Below are 25,845 nucleotides of genomic sequence, written 5' to 3'. Positions count from 1 at the left end.
ATCATCATAGAGCAGAGATGTTTACTCGTATAATAAATAAGGTATCGGAAGAACAAAAAAGTTCTACACAATCAATTTATATATCATATCGTATAATTCCATACATACCATATACATATTTATTCAAAAAATATGAAACAAGTCACAAACAGTTTATGTGATTTTCAAATCACATACCTCAATTAAGTTTTCTTGGGCTAAGATCTTTCTCTTTATCAACAAGACTTGGTAACATTTGATTTTGGAAACTAAAGTGAAAAATGAACACACCCTGCTTCAGTGAAGAAAAACATGATCTTAACGCTCAGTGTGACTTTAAAATCACAAACCACATTTCAATCAATTTCTCAAATGCTATTTATTTTATCAAAATAGAAATTAGGAATTCGTGTTCTTTAGATACATACCTGCAACAGCAAATGTTCTTCCCTTCCGCTATTCGTTTATAACATCAAAATAACACAACTTAAAATCACAATACTGCTGGTCGCTATGCACAGTATAGACTCGGCAAAAAAAAAAAAAAAAAAAAAAAAAACCTCCACTTGCGCTAATGGTTCATTAGTAGTATAGTACAAGGACTCTTGAAGTCCGTACACTCAAGAATTCACAAAGAACCGCAGCAAATTCACTGGCCGGTACAGGGCTAAATCTTTCGTAAGTTACTTCCTGCTATCATACCGTGTTTTTCTAGTGTTTTTTAAAGGAAAACTTAGGGATTATTTTTGCGATCTTAGGCTCAATAGTGCAGAGCGTTTTGGCAACAATGTTAGGATGTGTTGTTCCATCCTAGCCTGCACCTACATTACCAAAATCCTGGCTCCGCCTATACTTTTGACATTGCTTTAATCTTTTTCTTTTCCAGATAGATTGGTGAGTGTAAAAATACAATGTAAATTTATGCAAAACTTGTATAATACATTGTTATAGGAGGTGAGTAAGTGCATGTAATAGTAATAACATCAACTTTTTTTTTGTGACAGTAGCAAGATAACAGTAGGCCTACACAATATGATTAATCAAGTATAGGCCAAAATTATAGTTCTCTTATAAACTTTTGTTAAGCCGTAATATTGTCCTTAAGTCGAGGCATACACCAATTGATAGATCACATCGAGCTGAACAAAATTAAATGCTTGAGGTGAAAGTCTCGTGAATAGTTTCTAAGAATATCGAATAATAATAATAATTAAAAAAAACTTGGTTGTTACATATTGCATATACAACTATCAGTTCTGCTGGCTGAACAGATAGTGTATTCATTTATTGTATGTGAAAATGAAACTGATCGTATCTACTTTTTTTTTTCTGCGGTGACGAACATACTCCTAACAGTGACACATATATTCGAGACAGTGACGTAACACTACTTGTAAATACATCACGTTCATTATCTTGCTGTAAATTAATATGAACTTGGTGGTAGTTTTCATACTTCGAATGATTTTTTGTGCTTCGGGAATTTAATTCAAAATTATTCTCGTAACATATTACACCTATTATATGCATTGTTATCACCTTATGTATATTTTGATGTATTAAATAAAACGAAAGAAATAGAAAAAAGAACCCAAAGCAGTTTTGTTGGATGTTTTTTCAAGATTCTTTTGTATTGTTAAAACCGGTTTTACCTTGTTGTTCACTTATTTCCAGTGGATATCATGATTACTTTCCTCTTTCTTACTTTCCTTTTTATAGTGTAAATTGTCGAATTTACTATTTTTTGCTTTATTTTATTTTATTTTATTCTTTCTCTCGTGTGTCACGATTTCAAATGAAAGTACTAAATGTGGCTGGACGTTGATTTGAATAACAAAGTTCTCTTGTTTAAGGGCATGCATGAGCGAAACAACGGTGGCTAGTTATGTCGACAGGTGTTTGAAATTTGGTAGTAGAAAAAAAAAAAAAAGGAAGAATATCTGCGTCCAGGTTTGTAGATTGGGTCGCGAAGTCATCATGCAATGTAACTTATTTCTCTTCACTACAATAAATAATCATTTACGTATAATTCTGTTTCAGTGGAAGAACATGATAAAGTGTATATAGTAGTATGTTTGGGAGTAGGAATGTTCGATATTGAACAGTAGAACCACGTTACGGCGTTAGATAAGTGGTATTTAGTATCTGGTAATGTGATATTTACACGGTTGTACAGTCTTGCATGGTTGAGAAATGTAAAGGTGTCAACATTTCAAAACATGTGATTATGATAATAATAAATTATGTGTATAATACATAAATTACTTTTCTTTCGTTTTTGATTGCAACAGTGACTTATTCTCTGCGACGGTAATAGTAAAGTAAGCATCAGAGATGCAGAAATTCATTTCCATATGAAAATATCTGCTGCGATACTACTAAAGTAAATATCGAGATCCAAATTTGTTATAAAAATGACTGTTGTGATTCTAAACGTCAGGAGCAAAGATGAGTTTTATTCTTATATGGAAATTATTGCTATGCTATTACAGGGTTCCTACTGGTCAGGTAAGTCAGAGTAAATGGTGCATATCAGGGAAACTCAGGAAGAAAGACTGGAAATCAGAAAAATTCAGGGAAATTTTATAAAATAAATTTATTTATTTATTTATTTAATCTTCTATTCAGCTGTACTAATTTCAGCTTAGCCAACCATTATAATACCTATTTGGTTTTTATTGCTGTACGTATGAGCAATTGATTACTGTTTGTCTCTATAGAATAAATTTTCTCATAAATATTCACTTTATTTATTTCTTACTTATTCCTTATTTATTTGTCAACGTCATCCGACACCTGTCATGAAAGACAGAGAATTTCCTGCCAAACGTCAGGAAAAGTCAGGGAGAAGTCAGGAAATACATTTATCCAGATCAGTAGGAACCTTGTATTTTAAAGTAAGCATCAAAGCTCCAGAATTTTGTTTCTACATGAGAGTTACTGACGGTTTAAATCTTCATTATGAATCTAGGAACTGAACAAAAAAGTAATCAGAATAAATAAATAAATAAATATATTGGTCAAGCGACCTAATATAATAAAACTTAAAATTGTAGTGTAATATAAAGTTATGAAACAACACCATTTTATTGCTATTCTTTGAAAAATTTCCTACTCCGTATTTTTATTCCTGATGGGAGGCAGATATAGATCAAATATCGTGAGACAACTAACGAATTGTTTGAATTACGAAATATCGAACTCCGAACTACAAGGATCAAAATAACGTTGATGGGAACTGATGTATTAAGTACACATAACTTAATCAAAAACCACTTGAGCGGTCAGAGCCTTTCGTGGGGATAACTCCAGCGGGTTTAGTTCTGATAAGCTTTTGACTAGTAGAGGCCTTGTCATGCGAAGAACAAAAATTGAATGAAACTCTAACGTTTGTTCTCAAGGGTAAAAAAGAAAAAGTATAATGGTAAATATAGATAATTAGCATTTTTGCTTTAGTTGCGGAGACTTATTCTTTTCCCGGTTTCATGTATTATGCTTCAGCTGTACGTCCTACTCCGAACAGTACATGACTTCAGTACTGAAAAAGAAATGCAAAATTTTAACCAAATACAGTAAATTATAAAGAAATAACTATTTTGAAAAGTAATATGGGGGAAGAGAATATTGTGTATATACAGTTAGGGCTGCAAGGACTCGAAAAAGAAACGCTTTTAAAAAAAGTTTTTCTGTGCCTGTTATATTGGCGATGTTTTGTTTAAATCAATTTTATTGGAGAGAGAACAGTACCTTCCAAAGTTTGGTTTCCCATTTTAACACGAAAAAACATTTAATTGTTGAAGTTTTAAGAATTGGGGAAAATTGGTCATTTGAAAAGGAAGAAAATGGGCAAATGAGTGGACACAGTGGATTTTCTATTCCTAACGAATTGTTTTTGAGAGCTATTAGATAAACGTTAAACGATAAAAATGTTTCAGTAAAAGTTTAATAGTGTTAGCAAGAACTGCTCTGAATCTGTAGTAGACTTCGTGAACCAAAATTATCGTTTAAAATTTACGAATAAACTAAAAGTTTATTATAACTAATATACCATTTATTGAGATTGTTAAAGTTTGAGGGCGAGAACGTTTAACATGCTATCCACAAGTTTCTTTGAAAAAAAAAATGATACAATATAACAGTAGAGAGGAAAGAATATGTAAGTAATGATGTTAAACTAATAGCCGTTTATGGCTTCATTTTGTAAGCTTCCCGAACGGAGAACAAACTATTTCTATCTCTATTTTTGTATCTATTTCTTTGTTTATTGTAGGCCTATGTTTTCCTTGCCTGTCAAATTGAAATTAGGCAATCAGATAAAACACATACTTCCACGTACTTAAGATAGGCAGCCAAAGCAACACTTAGGATATGTGTATTCTATTATATAACTTACACTCGAAGGTAACAACTGCAATGCCAGTTTGGGAAACAATCAAGACAGCCAGTCCTGGATCGAATATAAGAGGCAAGTACTAAATGTTGCATATGTACTTTCCGCACTTCACTACAAGGAAATAAAAGTGGTACTTTAACAGAAAGGCATAAATAAATTGGAAATTTCCGGTTCCCGCTCCCCCAAAAAGCTGTTTTTAAAAAAAAGATCCATTCTTAAAATTTCTGCTTCTTTGCATCTCTATATACAGTATATTTGAATTGAGTATTTCTTTTTAGTTTTCGTTGTTCGGGAAGCTGAGAAAATGTGTGAAGTAGGATTTTTTTTTCTTTCAGATATACCTTTGGTGTACGATAAATACTGTAATTACTTTAAAGAAATAGGTAGTTGTAGAACTCTGTTCGATTTCAAGCTATAATAATTTGTGTTATACAACATTGTGACTCGTTGCAATTTTACATTTTCTGATCGTCCTATGTCTTTCGTCACTTACTCGTTTTATCATCCATCTCTCTTATCGTATGAGAGGTTTCATTTAATATAATTTCATTTCCATTTATTTCAGATATTGGTATAAAAATTATCGTTGTGTGATGAATAAAATAATCGCTACGTTTTAATCGAATTTCAATGTGATAAAAAATATTCTAGTAGTCGTTGAAACAATATACCAACTAATTTTCATCCATTCACTTTTAAGGGTTTCATATATTATTTCAAAATATTGTGCAGGTAACAAACATAAAGAAGGTTCAAAATTGGTGGTCATTCATTTTCAGCATTCCCCCCCCCCACCACACACCTACTAAGAGAGTAATTCTAACATTTATTATTTTTTCCTCATAATTTCTGTTTGAATTGTAAGCGAAGAGTTGTAAAATAAAAAATGCTAACAAGAGTTTTTTTCTTTTTCTTTCTTTCAGGTAAGTACTGATTATGGTCCAACAAACTAGATGAAGAATAAGCTGACCAGCCTCCGGCAAGACAGGTACACACACATTCACATACAACAGAGGATAGACAGCTGGTACGTTAGTAAAAGAAGTTGGTAGGGGAAACGGAGAGGGAGGAGGGAAGTGTTTTCATTGTTGGGTTTTAGAAGCTGATGACTTGGAGGAGTGATTTTAGAGGAGGGTGTGGTTCACTCTTGTGGTGGTGGTGGTAGAAGAGACGAGATTGAATTGAGAGAACCTTGAGAGAGAGAATACAAGTTCGTGTTAACTGTGACGCACAAGCGGAATCAAAGGAATGTGAGTACTATAGTAGGACCCGGACAGACTCTGTTAGTTTCGCGACAAGGATATAATACATAAGACTTGTGAGAACAGATGATACTGTATCGTACAGCAGTTCTCTTTATATGTATAGTATACAGGATGTTCTAAAACAAAAGAAATTGGAGAAAGAATCGTCACACGAAAACTAACTAACTATATATATAATAACATAAGTGCACAAATGCGTCATTTCGGAATTACAGCCCTCATGTATCTTCTGTGCTTCGAGATTAATCCCGTCTCTGTTATTGACTAGTACAGTAATGGAATCTTGGCTGGGAGAAAAATTGTTTTAACTACCTTATTCCACTATTTCGTGGGGGCCGCGGTGGCTCAGTGGTAGAGCGTTCACCTCTGGTGCTTGGGATCCCGGGCTCGATCCCATCCCCCACCAAGTAAACTGTGGTGGACAAACACGGTGTGTGTGGGTTTTCTCGGGGTTCTCCCGTTTCCTCCCACTTTCTTTATTCCACCATTTCATTCATTTCTCATAATCACAGTCTTTTAGCCTAACCGGCATAACCGTGGGACGTAAAACTCAGATTTCATTTCAGTTTTCCCCCATTTCGTTTTCTTTCTGACTGACTCATATTATCGTTCCGACCAATTTTCGGTGTGGAATCCCCCTTTCCCCCTCAAATGACGAATTCGTGTATGCGAATCTATTTTCTTTATCATGTTTTTGTTAAAGATTCATTCCGAAAGTTCTTCCCTGCACACCGTGTATTTTTTCTTTTCCAAAAAGACGTCAATGAAGTGTATACGTTATTTTGAACATCAACAATTATTTTCAGTAGAGCCCACTGTCCCCCTTCCTCTTCCCAGGAAATGTGTATCAGTTACAACCTTTTCGATGATGTATGTAGTGCTGTTAAATAATGCTTCATTCGACCAGTCGAGCGAGTACTCGAGTACAAATTAGAGTGAATAGTTTAATATTTCATACCAATTTTAATATTTCATACCAATTTTTTATACTCCTAAAATATCTTCTTCAAACAAAGAAGAAAAATCAAACAAGAAATCGTGTATTGATTTCAATGAGAAGTGTCCCATTTCTCTGTAATTTGGAAGAATGTCATTTTCCTATCTTTTAAGGTTTTCGTAAGTTGTTCAGATACAAATATGAGTAAGTGAAAATTCGAGAATAATGGAATCTTACTGTAAAGACACCAGTCTACATGCAAACTAATTCCTAATAGTTAATATTGTCGCTACTTGCCTGATGTAGATTCAAATGGAAGTTTTGCATCAGGCCATTGTAATTGGAATATAAGCGATCAAGATATCAAAATGCAAGGCTTAACACAATGGTAATCATAATTAGTTTCAATACAATAATACATTCCATAATTACAATAGTTACGGACCATTTTCTGAACATCTTAATAAATTTTATTGTTACTCTTTGTTTCGTAGCATCAATTGAGATTTTATATCTTTAGATGCAAACTTATATCCTCAGGAAATTTTGTTAATAATTATTTTATGTAATAGTAATATTGATGAGATAATCCACGATGATGAAAGGTGGCTGATAAACCTCGGTCTTAACTTCTGATTCATGAGCACTCCTCAAACGCACCATTGTAGTCAACAAACAACATTCATCGTCTTGTATTAATAAGTCGTTTCTGCCAACCCATCTCAGATCTACATTTCAAACAATACCCTCTCAAAGCTACAATTAAAATATTCTAACAACAGTAAGTACCTGTACAAAATAAATTAAACGTATTTCCATCTTCCTTTTTTAAAAAAATGAATTTCAGTATTGGAATATTTGGTAGACCTAACGACTTCCGTTATTCAACAGAACAAGGCCTCTGCTTCATCTTATATTGATAATATTCCACATTTAGAAATGCATATAAAATCTTGTGGAACAAACACGGAGAAAATTAAGTAAACGAAAAGTTTTATGATCGCTAGATCACAAGTTTCTCGGAATTCTTTCATTTAACAAATGTTTTCTGATTGTTGTTCCATAAGATGTTATACACATTTATGAAGATAAATATATAAGGTAAAGTAAATATTACCAGTGTAAGATGAAGTGTTCCTTGAAACGCCGATTTATTTCAGGAACAGATTTGAGCCAAGGACTTATGCAGCAATTTATTCTGCCTTTTTGCATATGTATTTCTCTTAAGTGACGATGGAGAAATTTGTGTTATTGCTTATTGGAACACACACACAATACGGTGGAAAGTTGTAAGCCACAGATTTCCAATTTTGTTATTCATTGCTTTGATAAATGCAAGCTGACTTTTGATACTGCCGACGTTACAAGCCGCTGCTTTCTGCACACACACAACTTTTTCGGGTTTTAACAACCCAGTACCTGAAATATAAAAAACTAAATTGAGGCCGGATTTCGTTAGAATTTGACTTTTAGTGACACTATTTAAAAATGCACTAGATGGGTAAGGCATTCATTCATCAAGTAAACTAGTAATTTGGATTTATAGGGAAAAGAATGGTAAATTGAAAAAAAAAAAAAAATCCATTGACATTGCTTAAAAAAAAAAAAAAAAAGTCGGGAAGGAAAAGGCACGTGTTGTTTTCGTCGTACAAATAAAGTCAATGCTTTAGTTGAATTTTTCATTTTTAACCTCATTGCAATAGTAATTATAACCATATTAACACAGTTTATAAACAGGTAACTCAGACTCTTATCTGTTAACGTTCCTTTATCTTAATTTCATGTGCAGAAGGTAAATTGAGTAACTGATAATTTGTTTTTAAAAAACGAAGGGGGAATAATAGTTTTGACATCAGGAGAAATGTTTAAATCACAAATTGCCATTCAGAACGTGAACACAGCCACTAATCTTTGATAAATGAAAACACGTTGTAATTGCATTTCATTATTTAGTAATGAAGAAGGAACTACATATATATATATAAAGTTGTTTTGCTTTTGTTGTTGTTGTTAAACAGAAATGCTGTTAATTATGAATTTATAGGGAACGAATGAAATATTTATTATGAAACGGATAAAGCTAAATTACTACGAAACGGGAAAGCAATGTAATAATTAGTATTGATTACGAAGAAGTAAATTTATTTAATGAAAGCCACTCATTAAATACTTGTGAAATATGAAGCCTCAAAGGCTTTTTCTCTCTCTCCCTCAAAGCTACGAATCTGATGTCGGAGGCTAATAATATATTACATTACTGGAAAAACTAATAAATCGAGAGAGAGAGAGAATGTATTTTACATGTTTTGTTTGTATGGATTACTCATTCCCGAAAGGATGCAATGTCTGAACGTGTATTGTAGTTATACTCACGGGCGGAGATAAACAACATATGCCTTCGAGGGTGAGAAAAGTATGAATAAATTCCTGACAAGATTTTATTGCGGTAGTGGAGGGTATTTGGAGGTGGGGGGTAAGGTGTGTATGTGATGTAGGGGCAGCCACACTGCCAGTGAAAGAACTTTTAGCCTGTTTTGTGGGGGATAATTTATGAATATGAGACGCCAGAATTGACGCCAGTCGTAAATCAAAACCCCAACAAACCTGGCCGGCCCTGTGCCAGGAGCCAGATTCGCTGAGGTGAGACGTTGCCAGATGGTAGACACCGCTCTCGCTGCCTCTCTGAATCCTTGGCGGTTACAGGTGATTAGGCTGGGCTCGGCAGTGGGAGAATCTTCGTCGTACAGGTGTTAGCGGTGTTGTTGGACAAAGAAGAAGAGGTGTCCGACAATCATGGCAACATTGCTTGGTTGTTTTGTGCGTTGCGGTTTGGTTCAGTCAGTGTTTTGAACCATTGATTCCCTACCTACAGTTTCCACAACCAATTCTAGGTGTTTTTTCGTTCTCTCGTGGCACTGGCACTTGATATTAGTTTTCGCTCATTTATAAAGAATGTAAATAGCATAATTGCTCACTGTCGAACCATTCCTAAATATATTACAAAATGTCAATTGAAGATTGTTCTATAGCATTTTTGTACCGGATTTCGTGCTTGTAAAAATTACCAATGTAAAAAAAAAGTTCAGTAGTTCAAATTTCAACAGTCGGTGAATAAATTTCATCTACTTGAGAGAGAGAGAAAGACAGACAGACAGACAGACAGACAGACAGACAGACAGACAGAGAGAGAGAGAGAGAGAGAGAGAGAGAGAGAGAGAGAGAGAGAGAGAGAGAGAGAGAGAGAGAGAGAGAGAGAGAGAGAGAGAAGAGAGAGAGAGAGAGAGAGAGAGAGAGAGAGAGAGAGAGAGAGAGAGAGAGGAGAGAGAGAGAGAGAGAGAGAGAGAGAGAGAGAGAGATGAGAGAGAGAGAGAGAGAGAGAGTGAGAGAGAGAGAGAGAGAGAATAAAATTACCTGTACAGATAAAGTTTAGAAAGAACGGTTCTTACCTCGTATCTCAAATTTTGGTGATTCACTTTACCTGTTTCGGTATGCTTTAACACTTTGTTCAGTAACATCTTATAATTGTAAACTGGACACTTTGTTAGGATCGTCCTTCCCTGTGTAATGTTCCTAGAAAAAATAGTAAATTCTTAATCCTCTGAAACTCGTATGGAATACTGTAATAATGAACTGTTTACTACTGTTAATAGTGAAGTTAATAATGTAGTGCTGAAACTTTCTAAGTAAATCACCAAATACAGAGTGGCCCAAAAGTAGGTAAACAGACATCCTATAGTATCGAATGAGTAGATAAAATAAAGGTTAGATTTTTTTTTTTGGGGGGGGGTGGAGTAATAATTATTGACAATTTTCTACTAGTGATCCTCGACGAAGTGGTAGTAGAGTTGTGGAAGTTCTAAAATGATAGACACAATATTTTCATGGAAAAATCCTTGGCTAGAAGCTGTTCTTTAAATTATTTGTTTTATTGCTGAATATATCTGTCAGCATCGAAAAATGACATAGTCAATAGAACTATTCAGCTTTTCATAAATCGTGTAAGTGGACAAAGGATATTTACCGTAAGTCATTTGGTAATGTGAATGAGATATTTCAGTGTAATATATACTGTTTCAAAAATTACATGATTACTATTACAGACGTAAATACCGACTTCGAATGTTTTTCAATGGGGAAAGGGAGGGCGCGAACTGCAATGGCTATTTGGTAAATCTTACTGATATTTCATTTTACATGTATTGGTTAATCACGGTGACTGATGGTAAAGATAGTTTGAAACTAAATTTACGAATTTCTTAAGAAGCTGTTACTTTATCAAATGGAAGTGAATGTAACGTAAAATTGTTCGTTCTTAATAAACCATTGTAATTGGATGATAAAACAATCCAGTGACAGCTTTAATAAGCTAAGATGTTGTAATGCTATCACCGTCAAAGACATGAAGTAAGTCATTATGTGTGGAATATATAAATGGATAAGCACTTAACATTTCTCAGTCTACCTACCAGTAATTATTATTAATTACATAATACCTTTTTGCCTTTCACACTGAAATAACTTATGCTTATACGCAGAATACTCAATATTTCATATTTAATTCCAGGTTTCCGGTTAAGATTCGATTGTTTTATTTTCCATTTTTCTCTTTTTATCTGTTGCTTTAGTGGCTAGCACGCACACACCTTTTGGTGCAAAGGTTCGGGGTTTAATTTCGTGTGAAAGAACCTTAAAATTAGTGGTCCGGATCCCACCTTAAAACTGTTGGTCCACATACGTTGTAACTGAGGTGCTGAAAAGGGACGCTTAACTGCAACCAACCAGATCTTTTTAGCTGTTGGGAATAAACAGGGTTATATATTAATGCAGATAATGTTCCAGAAAAAAAAAAAGTTTCATTACATGTCCTAAAGATATTACAGAAGTGGCCGAAGTAGTGACAGTTAATGGTAAAGTGATCAGGATAACAGAACATTTGCTTATGTGGGTACTTCGACACGGATGAGAAAATCTAGTAATAAACTGTTCGAATAAGTCCTCGAAATCGTGTTACACGAGCTCATGGAACTTAGTAATTATAAACAGATCACGTGAAACAGGAAGGACTGGCAATATTTATTTAAAAGGTTACGGTTCAAGATTTCTTCAGTTTACTACCAACGTGTCATCTTCTGAAGTGTATTCACTGTCCAGGTCGCATTAATAAGAGTAGTTACTCAAATATGATTGAAGTTCAGATTTAAAGTTCAGGTTTAAAGGGAGGATTTCGTGAGTAAACAGTCATGTTTCGTAAGTTTCAGTAGTGCCAAGCAGAAAAGCGTACCTTACTTGTTTTTCAGAGAGGGGATTCCTATTTCCGTATAATATTGCGTCTTATTCATTTGTCGAGAGAATTTACGTTACCAGTGTAATTAAGACTTTAAAAAAATTGCAGATTATAACTCATAGTTTTTATCTTTATTGTTCATATTCAGTAAACTAGACTTATTTGCGTAGTTACATTTAATATAAAAACTCCGAAAGTTGTGTATAGAGTACATAAATAATAATAATAATAATAATAATAATAATAATAATAATAATAATAATAATAATAATAATAATAATAATAAAAGAATTTGTATCCTCCATGACTGGGGTCTCGGTGGCTTAGTGGCAGAGCGTTCATCTATGGTGCATGGGGTCCTTAGTTCGATCCCAGCTCGCGCCAAGTGAGCTTTGTGGTGGACAAACACAGTGTGCATGGGTTCTCCCGTTTCCTCCTACTTTCTTCATTCCACTGTTTCATTCATTCATTTTTCATCATTACCGTCTCCTTTAGCCTAGCCGCATAACTGTGGGACGTAAAACGTAACAGTTTCTTTTCATTCCATTTCCTCGTCCATGACTGGAATTGTGTGATGATTCCCATGGATTAGTTGGTTAAGAACCAAACTGCCATATATTCATTTCGAATTAAAAGGCAGAGTAAAGGAACATACGTAGGCTATAATAATAATGTTTCAGTAAACTTGTAGATCGAATTGTATATTTCTTAGTGTAAAATAAGTTCTACAATTTATTTAAAGGAAGAAATTTACACATTTTAAAAGTGATATTCTGGAGCAACCTCGTATGTTGCGTGTTCAGCCACTTATTTTATAGATTTTTGTGATAGGTTTAATCATACACATAAAGATCAAATAAACAATATGCATACATTTTGTCCTTTTTACGTAAAATGTATCAGTTTTCATTAAGTGATTCAGTCTTCATGTAACTAAATAAACCTTAAAAATAGCTGAAATAATTCAGGAAGACGAGGACGCAATAAGCAAGGCAAGCATGCTATCACTTTTTAAAAATAGAAAATGGGTTCTATAATGTTAATACCGGGGACTTGTATTCATGAGTACATAAAAAAAAGTAAGCTTTCCTCGTTTGCATGCGTCCTACCAAAGTGAGTGGGCATCGAAAGATGTTTCTTTTTAGTGTCGGTAATTTTGCTGATATTAGCTGCATGCGTCAACTCGTAGTATAGCACACAATCAACGCTTTCATATAGTAATTACTACTTACTGTCTTCAAACTGAAATACTGTGTAATGGAGACCGGCTTTATCTGGGGTGACCATAAATCTCGATTAATCGGAATTGTCGTTTCACTACAAAATCCCATAATTAAGTTTTGTTGTTATATGTTCATTATGTAATATTGCTTTATTATGCTTCTAACTTTCAATAAACACTATTTTGTTCATTTTATTTGGTAGTACTGATTTACAGTGAAATCAAGTTATTTCAAAATAAGCTTTTGTGCTGCTACATTTTTTTATATGTCTCATTTTTTGTTATCCTATGTGTGTACATTTGAGTGTAAATAGCTTCTACGTACATTTCGAAATGAAACATGCAATTCGATATACAATGTTATTGAAACGGTCTATTCTTTTCTATTATTCCTATGTTTTTACTCTACCTTTCAATTCATATAATTATGAATGGGACATTCAATTCTAGTTAATCCATATTGAGTAAGGGGCATGGTGGTACCATGTGTACGTAAGTTTGCAACACTAGCTGATCTCTCTGGTCTGTCTGGAGTGAGATCCTTGTTGTTTGGTGCGGTGGGAGGTTGAAATCATACAGGTTGAGAGAAAAAAGCTAAACGTAAATCCGGTAGCAGAGTTTCAACCACGTGACAAGGTGGCTTCTAAGTGAGCGACGACACCCATGATGCATTACGAAAAATAAAGACTAAACGACATATGTGTAAGCATGTGTGGAATTCTGATTTCAACGTCCACTTGGGCCTAAACTGGCGTGCCAAGGTTATGACAGGTTGGAGAAAAATAGGGGGGAGGAACAACATTACGGCGCTTTCCTTCTCGAGTTCGTTGAACAACAAAAATAGTGCTGCTTTTTCAATCCTACTAAACGAAGGATGTAATAGGTTATTTACGGTTCGATGATTTCATGTATGCAAGACATAATTAAAGTTGATGTACTACACATTCAGGTATAAGGTAGTTGCTTCTTCATGAGTGATTCGCGACATATGTTGTTGCTTCTTATCGTGAGGTCGGTTGGTTTTACTTGTCTTGTTAATATCCTGTACACGCTGTTTTGTTACTAGATAGAAGATTTTGCAAATGAAATTAATTCATTGAATTATAGGCTTAACGGTATTCTGTATACAGAGAGTTTGCAGGTCACTTGATATGTTGATTAGCTTCTATGCGCGGCATGACAAATTTTCCATTCTGAATTTTTCGTAAATCGGTGTATTCATATCAAAATGCCATCGAATATCATAATCAATCTGGGGTTTTCGTCAATACAGTGGTACCACTTTTTAATTTTCGAATATGCAAAATTCAGAGAGTACCCTCATAGGCCAGCTTCTCTTCTAATGATTACAAGATATCTTTCTAAGATAATCCGATATTTGCGATGTTTACTATTGAGCGTATGACATTAATTGATTTGGAAACCTGACATTATTCAACATCACAATACTTTTACACTAAGTAGTACTGTGTATAAATACTGAAATCAATAAAGAGCTCCTGTATGATTTAGTGACCAGCCGCGTGCGTTTGATAAATGAAGTCCCGGGTTCGTTCCCCGACAAGAACACGTTAAATAATGAGACCTACAGACAGTGTTGAATTCAGACTTTTGTACAACGGGGGGAGGGATAAAAATTAAGGAGAGGCTCTGTTCTAGATTGCAATAACCAACATATTGCCATTTTTACCTAACTAATGTTGTAAAGCGTTTGTGTGCGTTTGTATCTAATATCCAAGTTTTTTTTATTTTTTTATTTTATTTAACCTCGAGTTTATATGAAAACACGGTTTGTTAATTAGAACAATTAGGTTTTGCAAAAGAAGAAACTAATTTTCTTAAATAAAAAAAAAAAAAAAGTATTTGCTTTTAAGACTTCTTATTTCCGAAACAAATAAAAGCATATTTCAGTGCATGTTTGGAGATATTCTAGGGGGGACGCATATATATTTTAGAGAGGGCTCAGAATCCCCTTGAACATGCCTGAATTCAACACTGCATACAGATAACGTACAGACGACGATGAAGCCGTACAGTATGGCCACTTCGTGTATTTCATGAACAGACGTACAGTTTTACATTCCAGCATTTCTGCGTTGTGAAGTTAGAATTGCTGATGTGTCGTAAGTTTTAGGATATAAAGAAAATTGCAGTTTAAATATTTCTACTTTAAAGCATTGACAATTTTTAATTAAAGTACATCATGTAGACTTGAAGTACGGAATGCAGTTTTTGAAACTGCGCTGATTGAATATTTTTGTAATAGCCAGTATTTTTCTTTCCTCTCTTAACACGTTTTGATTCTCATTTACCTTTACTTCTGACGGTATTTTCTTAATTTGTTGATGCACATTATTCGAAAACTACTCGTGCTCAGGGAATAATTTAAAAATAATTAAATAAAAGTCTATAATGAAATTTATTATATATTAGGTAGATCCAAAATGATGGCGAGATACAGAAATCCTGACAAGCCATAATCAGAGAAAAGGAATAACGGACGGAAATCAAGCTTAGATGAGATGAATTCCGTAATATTGAAGAAAATAACCGTAAAGAAAAAACCGTAAAGATAATGTGACACAACTGGAAGAACTTATTTCTACAGTCCGACGAGAGCTGCATAATCTTAACATCTGTGATCAGGTTGCGATTTTCAAATATTTAAAAAAAAAATCTAATCTTAACGTCCTACGGTCATGCCCTTAGGCGAAGGAAAACAGGTGAATAATGAAGGTGAATTATTATTAAATAGTTCGTTGGATGAGAAAATGAGAGGAAAGAGAAGAACCTGAGAAAATATGTTGTCCACCACAGACTCACTTTAGATCACGGTGGATCAGTGGTAGAGCACCTACCTCTGCTGTGTGGGGTTCCTGGTTCAATCCCCGGTCAAGTATGTGGTGAACGTCGTGCTTATGGCTTTTTTCGAGGTACTCCCGTTTCCTCCCACTGTTTCATTCCACCAATTATTTCAGCATCACTCGCTTTTTTTAATTATCCTCTCCCTTAACCTAACAGGCACATACGTGAGACGTTAAACTCAAATTTCATTTTCCAACTCATTTGGGCTAGGATCGAACAAGGGACCCCTAACACTAGAGATGAGCGCTTTACGACTGAACCACCGTGCTTCAGGTATTTGCTATTACGAAGTCTCTGATCATTGCGCTAACATAGTTGCTCGAGAAAGCTAGTGCCGAGCAGTCGTTTGCCGTGGATGACTGGAAGAGATGATTCAGTGAGTAACCTTTCTCCTTGTTTCCAATCAGAGGCTTGGTTTATGTATGGCGGAACGCCTAAAAGATGTATGTTTCGGGATGCCTACTTGTTACCAGTAAACGCCGGCACTTTGTGGTGGTTTCAATTCCAAAGTATTCCGTTGATCATATTGAGTAATAATTAACAACAACACAGTCTCTCAAGATGACAGTACACCAATACACAAAATCAGACCTGTTTCAGGTGTGGTGTAAAGAACATCAGGATGAACTTCCAACACTTCTCGTGGCCCTCTTACTCTCTCTCGATTTGAACATTATTGAGCATCTGTGGTGAATTTCACTTCCCACCATCGCTAGTGCACCTGAGTGCTGCTCTGCATGAAGAATGGTTCAATATCGTTCTAGAAACGATCACGAGTCATGTGCATAATTGCATAACAAACAGACTGTACTAGAGACCAAATGTGATCAAAATGCTTTATTAATCAGTTAAGTTGCATTGTCGTAACTTAATAATTTCTTCATATACCTAGATACATAGTGATTACGTAGATGTTATTTTAAAAAAATGTCTTTATCATAAAACTGTACATGATTTGGGTTGCTGTAAAAGTACAAGAGACAAAACCTTCATTGAAACATTCAGTTTTCCCATGTTTTTTTTTTTCTTCTTTGTATCAATATATATAAAATATATTCTCGTGTAGCTGTATTAGTTTCCTGCGATGTGATGCCAATATGAGCATCTGTGTGCGACAGAGTTTGAAATGTGCTGTTTATGATTGTGGAAGAGCAAATCGGATCGAGACCTCTCCCCCTTTTTTCCCTCTCCCGCTCCATTCCCATCTTCTTCGAGCTCTCATTCCCTTTATTGAATCCGGAGTAATCTTATTTGCCCTGTCGTTAGTGGATCGATTGGGTTAGCTTGGGAATAGCCTTGCCACGTTCCCCACTCTTCTTGCTTTCTTTTTCACCCTGTGGTGTCTAAGATGAATCTCTTGAGTCGTTTTGTCTAACACAGTAAACACGCCATTGATAAGGGGAAAGAATGGTCTGGGAGAAATAAAAGTACATAATAGTGTTTTGAAACAATTTTATACTATGATAGTCAGATTTTTCTTGTTTTACAAACACATTATCTTTGGTATCCTCATATGCCGTAGATAGGGCTGATAATGTGTGGACAGTTTAAATATTTCTTGGCCGCGGTGGCTCAGTTGAGTGCTAGAGCGCTCACCTCTGGTGTGTGCGGTCCCTGGCTCGATCCTATTTCCATGTTGACTTTGTGGTGGACAAGCACCATCTACAAGAATTTTCTCAGGGTTTTCTCGTTTCCTCCTCCTTCTTTCATTCCACCATTTTGCTCATTATCAGCCTCCCTTATCCTCTGAGCGTAAAATTGAGACGTTAAACTAGAATAACAGTTAGTTGAATTATTGAATGTAATAGAAATTGAGACCATTAGTATGTTTTTTTTTGTAAAACGATAAATACTCGTTAAGTTTGCTGTCATGAAGTCTACGTTAAATTAAAGTGTAACTTAACACATTGTTGCATTTTTTTTTTTTTTTTTTTTTTGTTCTAAATCCAGAACTTCGTAGTGATTTTAAGACTAACTCGGCGATGTTACGTATTATAACGCTTTTGTCGAACATAAGGTAATTTTTTTACCCATCAAAATTTCCGATAAATTTTAAATCAAATCATATTGTATTTTATAACATTCCTAGTTTCTCAAAGCTTTTTAAAGATTTTCACAAAAGATATACCGTATAAAGTCTATTTTGAAAAATATAATTAGAAGCGAAATAACGCGTTGATGGGTCAAATGACCCTGTCCCCGTCCGCCAAGTGTTAATGTTAGTCATTATTGAGATGAGCGAATGAAGAAGTGTTTCTTGTAACGAATCTCGGATTAATAGTATCCTTGTGATGATGATGATGAATGATCGTTTGTGGTCCTGAGATTCACTGCTTTGGGATAGGACTAGGCTTTCACAACCTTGGTGTTGTAAGTGACGATGTAAAGCAAAAATCACCAATCATGTATATCAAATAAGTTCCTACTTCGGTTGACGTACGAGAACAGATACAAAACAACTTTAAGGTAGACTAAAATTTTATAGTAGCGACATGTCAACAAATGAAAATTGAAACAAAAAGAAACAAACAACTGTTTCATGAATTACTGACAGTTGGATAAGGTATTCTTATACCAAAAATTAATCTGTCCGTTTTTTTCAGATGATCTATCGACGCCCGAGAAGCTAAGTGGTGGTCAACACTAAAAATATACTCATTAACTTAAAATCTGCAAATAATATTCCATACTTCTGGCATTTTTGTGGTAACTCGTTTGATGAATTTTATTCAATTTGAAACCGTTATGCCATGTTTATTGAGATTGCTTGTGTCTAACTTAAGTGTGAGTTTCCTGTCAAAATGTATGGTTTAGAAATATTTTGTCTCGATTTGAATTTTAAATTTATGGAAAGTATTGTATTGTACTAACACAGAAATTACTTTCAGAATCTTTAAATAAATCCCAAATTATGTCTTTATCTCCCTAACACTTTCCTTGATCCTTATTATGATTTCCTTTATTTTAAGCCAATACCTACCTACCTAATTGTGACATTCATCGTCTGTCTCGTGAGCTCCTGCCCGTTTCCTTGACTGTTAAAAAATAATCGAGGTGTGCTTTATTTATTTATGGGAGTATATTGTTCAGGATCATAACTAATATTATACTATCATCACTTTTTGGGTAATAAGGGGAATAGGAGGAAATGGGGCTGGTATTAAATTTCATGTTATTATCCAAACTGTAACAGTTGTTTCTGTTGGTTTCTTCTTATTCTTTTGTCTGAATGTCGTCACCATTATAAAATTTTAGTATATCTCAAAGTGGTTTCCATATCATAAATATTTAAGAGTAAATTTATATGCAATAGAATATAAGACTCCTTAGGTCACTTCACCAATCTGATTTAGTTTCGAACAACCAAAAGTAATTTGAATGTACCGCTTTCGTAGAATCTACGTAGTTTTAAGTAAAGAATCTATGTATTTCTAAATCATCGACATTTTTTCCTCTCTTGAAATGAACTCTGGCCCAAATATACACAGGCACGCATACGCGTTAGCAAGTTAGCTATATAGACACACACCATCATTCGTAACAAGAGTGAAATTCGCCCCACAAGTATTTCATTCTGTGTTTGAGCTTCTGTAAAGAAATAAAACTTTGACTATTATATATATATTATAATATATTTATTTACATCATAAATAACACACACACACACACACACACACAGAAATATGTAAGTAAATAATAAATAAAATATTTGTTCTAAAAATCGGTGAATTTATTATTATTATTTAAATAATCTTTTTCCAACTCTGAGAGGTATGCGAGAGGACCTAGAAAGAAATTCATTTTAAACTTACCTTTTTTCTATCAACTATGTAACAAGCATTCAATAATAACATTTCAGATTTGATTATAATGTTTACAGAGCGTTTTGTAGAAGATTAATTCAGTCACTCAGCTGCCAATCACAGTTGATGAATGAGAGTAAGGGAATTGAAATGTTTTCCTCTTAGAATGAAGGAATTATCTTTACTGTATGATTTGCTCTAGAGGTGACTTGAGTACGCAGATTGTCTTCTATTCGAAAATCAGTAGGTAACCGGTATCTCACATCTTTCACGTTTATGATAAGAAGGTTATGCAGGAGAATGATAACTGAACTTACAATGTGAATTAATCGCAAAGTTTCTTTGTTTGAAAGCGGTATGTAGGAAGAAGTTTAGGTTGAAAAAGCTAAAGATAATGCAAAAGAGACCTGTGGCTTCCGGGTAGTTAAGTTGATACATACTTTTAATTCTTAATGAGAAACTTAACTTACAGTACTTGTGAATCATCCATACACCAAAACAAATTAATACGGTAAACTACAGGGAGAAAGAAAACTCAATTCAGTTCGGTACAGGAAATAACGAAAATTTCGGTAGCAGTGTAGCTACTTAAACACAATCGAATGCCTTAGGTTTGTTTGCAGATACGTACGGAGCCAATACACACACACAGAAGAGAAAATCTTTCTGCTGTATTAACCAATGTCATTTGTACGGACTTTTTCAGGAGAGCGAGTTGAAAATTGGGACTCTTGCAGGTAACTTGGGGGGACAAATGACACAATTGCTTGCTAGAAAGGAGAACGTTATCTTCTATTCGTTATACTGAAAGAGATATGTCAGTTTTGTATTTATTTGGTACAGTCCGCAGCAAAAACCTGCAACATGAGCATGTAAATTTATTGTGAAACGACGAAGTCTTTTGTTCCAAAATAAGTGTGCAGGGGAGGACGACGAGGTTTCTCCTGGCGTGATTCGTGCCACTTAGACGTTATGGTGATTCTCTGGGCTGTTAGGCGTAGTTTCACAATAAACTTACATATTCATGTTGCAGGTTTTTTGCTGCGGACAGTACAACTTCAGATTCAGTTAATTTAATTCGTAAAGATCTGATAGTCTGGTGAATTTATCGTCAATTTTCAGTATACGTTTGTCTTACCCATCGTGATCATGCCATTCCGAATTAACTAAGAATAGAATGTCATAATAGCGCATCTTTTCTACAATAAAAAAAAAAAAAAAAAAAAAAAGTGTCTCTGGTCCCAAATTTGGTTTAGGTCAGCACAATTTATTTTTTTTATCTATTTATACGCAACAGTATTTTTTTAATATGTGCGTAGTTGAGTTTCACTTGTATATTATGTGGATTTATACTTCCGCAGTATCATTCATTCATTTGAATCATCACGCAACATATTAAGAGTGAAGGTCCCTAGATAAGTCTGTAGGAGAAAAGTTGATGCTTGCGTTCGTGAAGCATTGTATGAAAATAAAACATGAGAAACTATTATCTTTGCTTCGTAAGCGCAGAATAAATGTAACGTTTATGAAAGAGGATGTCTTAGAACCCGTATACACCGGTTAGGAAGTCATATCGGCGGCTCTCAACTTACATTGTTAGAAGTGCCTTCCGAAAGATCACATTAAAGAAAAGCAGGAGATAAGAAGATAGAAGGCGAAAAAAATGATAATCAAATGTGTGCGTCTACTGCACCTGTAGCAGTAGACTTCATTCATTACAAACTTTATTATGACTGAAAAAGAAAGAAAGAGAATAAAAGCTAGAGCAGAGATTGTTGTGACGTCTGCACTCTTCGTGTAGAGTTTATCGCTTGTCAGCTTTCTGCGTAGTGCGGTGATAAATCCTAACACCTATCAACTATCACGTTTTCATTCTCTGACTTTGTTTTGGCTTGAACTTCCGTTCTTTGCTCATGTTCTCATTTTTCTCTGCAGAGCCATGTCTCAAAATAAAACTAAACAAAAGCCCATTTGATATAGAGCATTGGACGTGCATGTTCTGCGGAATGTGATGGAGAATGGAGCACACCTACTGTACAAATAAATGGAGACAGATCAGAGATCAACTATATAAGTACAAGGCAAGCTTTGAATTTCATTCTATTCATCCAGATAAAAATATACCTATTCCAAAGTTTTTATTAACGGATGTTGTTATATTTGTCACTGGTTGATACGTCGCTGCTCCTTAACCCTGGAATACATGGACAGTTTCTGCACCTTTTTGTAATGTTCAGATCTGGTGCTGGTGAATTCCAACGTCTTACATCATGTTCTCATACCTAAAATTAGCATAAATATATTTATTTCAGTTTTAATATAATAACTGGAGATGACTGAGATTGTTAGTCAAGCATAATTGCCGACCCTAGTTGGAGATCCACACGAGTCATTATACACTTCGTTTGTATTTATTTATTTATTTTAAGATTCCCGCAGTTCACAGAAATCCAAATAATGCACACAATATTCTATCATTGTTATTCTTAATCAGTATTAACAATGTACAGGGTTACTACTGGTCAGGAAAGTCAGGGAAAGACTGGAAATCAGGGAAAGTCACGGAAATGTTATAAAATATATTTTTTCTAACATTAATTGTACACCAATTTTAGCTTAGCCACCCATTAATGACCACAGTATGGAACGTTGCTTAGATTTTTATGGGTGGTAAGTGGAATGTAGATATGAGCAATTGATTATTATTTGTTTCTATAGAATAAATGTTCTAATATAAATATTAATCGTTATTTATTCCTTATTTATATATCAACGTCATCCGACACCTGTCATGAAAGTCAGGGAATTTGCTGCGAAAGGTCAGGGAGAAGTCACGGAAATAGATTTCTCCAGATCAGTAGAAATCCTGATGTAATACGAATTCCAAATGTAGTTTGGTCTTCCCCTAATTTTAGTTTTTTTTTTTTTCAACAATAAATTTCATCATGACCATTATGAAGAGAAGGTTCCCTCTTTTACAGTGTGAAACTAGACCATGGGCTGCAGCGAGGAAATAAAACACCTAATGTTCTAGTTTGTGTATACCTTAGCAAGTTCGATGAAATTGTACTTTCTACCGATGTGAGTTTGCTCAAGAGCCTCCTCTGATCAGATTATAAAATGTATTAAAAAAAAAAAAAAAAAAAGGAGTGTGCATTTTGTTGATAGCTATTTCATAAATATGCGTTTAAGATTTTGCTCAAGGACGAGCATACAAACGTCCAAATAAATCAATAAAATCATGACAACATATTTGTAGTTTCTGTAGAAAGCTAATATGACAACAGTATTGTGCAAGTAAGTTGACAAACAGTTAAACGGCAGTCTGAAAATGAAACTTAGTTTTTTTTTAATTAATGCAGTGGTGGTAAAATTTTTATATATATATATATATATATATATATATATATATATAGTGCATGTCAAAAGTTCCGGAACGGCTAAATATCTTGGTTAGAATGCGTCTTTCTGAAAATTTGAAAGATACAAAAGTTGCAGGGTATCAACAGACCTATATAGAAAACTCGTGCTCGCCAAAATGTGTGCGGCCCCGTGATTTTTTTAAACGAGAACCTCCATTTTTTATTCCAAATTCGGTATCTACGGAACAACTAAATCAGAATATGTACTGCTCAAAATTGTAGGATGTGAATATTAGGTCCTACAGGGCCGGAAAAACTATTAGGGTGAGTACTGTGAAAAGTTCCGGAACGGCTACCAATATAACTATCAGGTACCCGCGTCTTTCAAAACTTGTTCGGCCCTGTGTGGGCCCGACGGGCCCATCTGTGATTTTTCAAATGAGAGCCTTCATTTTAATTCCAAATTCGATATCAACGGAACAAACTAAATCAGAATATGTAGTGCTCAAAGCTAGTCCCAGGCCCTACAGAATACAGTTTTCACTGGAAATTGTTCTGTACGAAAATATGTGAACATGCTATCATGCTCAGTTCTGTTGGGTTTTGGACGATGTTCCCCAAAGTGCTCAAAAGCGGGTTAATGATGAAATGTCCCAGGAATCTGAATTTGCTAAAAGCAATCCCACGAATCGTACTGACAAGTAGATTCGTAGTTCATGAAAGTAGATACTACGTGGTTGGTATAGGACACCACTCTTAAAAATCTTCTAAAACTTGCTTGTAAAATGGAAAGCAACCATAGCTTTCTGGGCATTTCCAGTAACTTGGCTAAAAAAAAATAAAGCCACCGTTTAGTTTTCAGGAATACTGGGAGAAAGAGAAAAGAATACGGCAACCTTGAATAAGGTTTGAACTTGAGTTGATATATTACAAATCCAGGACCCTATTGATTTCATTAAATTTCCAAACAGAGAATTTCAGATCCAAACAGAATTGAAGCTCGGAAGTGCGTTGTCTGAACTCCGAGAACATAAACTGCATTAAGCACACGACTTTAAGTCACATTTTAATCATATTTGCAAATGTTATCTAGAGATCAAATTTGTCATTCACTGAAAATATTTCCAAATTCTGTAAAAAAATGAATGATCACGATGGCGGCAGCAAATACTAGATCAGAATTGCATTGACGGATACGATAAGAAACAGTTTTCGCATTCTGCACACGTATAAAACTGGCAACTGGATCCGTACAACAACTCTGTGATGTTCCTTCATGTAAATGAAAACGCAATACCAACACTTGTGCGAAACTTTACTGACGTGAGAGTTCATAACAACGTGTACACATTTTTAACAGTGTATAGGAGCCCTACAAATCCCAAGTTTGCTTTATTAAATGCTAGTCCCTAGTAATCATAGTAGATTCCGATTCTAGGAAAGTATTATAATACAGTATGTATGGCTCCACAGTATAAGGTGATTATGAAACATTAGCTACTGGGGTTGTCAGAAATGAATTCGACGTCGCAAAATCCTGTTATGTCGAACAGCTGCAGAATGAGTAGTTATGCAAGCCTAAGTGGGAAGAAATTCTAAGGGGATCAGCAACATCGTTCCTGTAAAATGCACCTCATATCCTTTTGCCTGTGTCTACGTGCAGCCTGTTATGTGCTGTACAAAATGTCACTAGAAATACAGGGACCCAAAGGTTCGTCACTCCCTTAGTATTTTTCGACTTCAAACCCTCTCGGTCGCAAATGTTGTGTTTGCATTTTAGAAAACTTACTATTTAATTAAGTATTCGAATTGATATCCTCCTGCGACCTGACAATGACCCAGACGTAAATAAAACTCATCCATAAGTGCAGCTAACATATCTGATGTAATTTAACTCGAAATATTTACTATTCTTTCCTTCAGTTGTTCAATATTATCAGATTTCTGTTCATACGCTTTGCTTTCTAGATATCCCCAGTACAAAACGTCAAGCGGAGACAGATCAGGAGACCTAGATGGCCATTCTATGGCCTTATTCTATCACCATCCTATGATATGACCTTACTCTATCACCATAACGTCTCATCATCAGACTAGTAACTCTTTCGGCTAAATTCATTGTGGCTAATAGAATGCAATTCAAGAAACTATGCAATTGTAGAATGCAATTGTGTCTAATATTCAGAGGTGAAGACGCCAATAATTACGTAAATACACACTTGAATTCTTCTAAACCTTTATTCTTAATCTGTGCCTGTTGCACTCTATTCTCTTTACCAATCATACACCACAGTTACACTAATTTTGTTTTAATACATCAATTTTGCAGAACATATTTATGATCTATACCACACATTCACCTTGTTGGTACAGGGGCACCTACTTGCGAAATAACAGTTCGGTTCCCTGCTGCCCATAGGGTCAAAACATTTTCATTTTCCTACCAGTCCAACAATCCTGTTGATTTTCCTGCAACTTTTATAACTTAGAACTTTTCAGAAAAACTCATACTAACCGAGATATTTAGCCCTTCCGAAACTTTTCACACTACTTACCCTAATAGTCTTTCCGGAAATGTAGGGCCTGGTACTCACATCCTACAGCTCTGAGCAGTACATATTCTGATTAGTCTGTTCTGTAGATATTTGGAATAAATAAAATGGGAGCTCTCATTTGAAAAATCATAGTTGGTCCCCATGGAATCTAAACAGGGCCGCACATATTTTGATAGGCAT

At 34.8% G+C, this 25,845-nt stretch overlaps 1 protein-coding gene across 4 annotated transcripts in view; it reads left to right on the top strand.

The window, feature by feature from the left end:
- The window catches only part of LOC145693661 (protein pangolin, isoforms A/H/I/S-like), a 524,995-nt gene that overhangs the window by 334,045 nt on the left and 165,105 nt on the right, over positions 1–25,845 (top strand). Inside the window, exon 4 of one of the 4 annotated variants that reach the window (XM_081769919.1) lies at positions 5,296–5,340. The exons of the other annotated variants lie outside the window; for them this stretch is intronic. Coding sequence (XP_081626045.1) covers positions 5,296–5,325 — 30 coding nt within the window. The 3' untranslated portion in view covers positions 5,326–5,340. Of the gene's footprint in view, positions 1–5,295; positions 5,341–25,845 lie in introns of those variants that run through there. 4 annotated transcript variants of the gene reach the window in all.

Source organism: Thermobia domestica, chromosome 1 (genome assembly GCF_964235325.1).
Source record: "Thermobia domestica chromosome 1, izTheDome1.hap1.1, whole genome shotgun sequence".
NCBI lineage: Eukaryota > Metazoa > Arthropoda > Insecta > Zygentoma > Lepismatidae > Thermobia > Thermobia domestica.
This window is presented reverse-complemented; position numbering and strand designations above follow the sequence as displayed.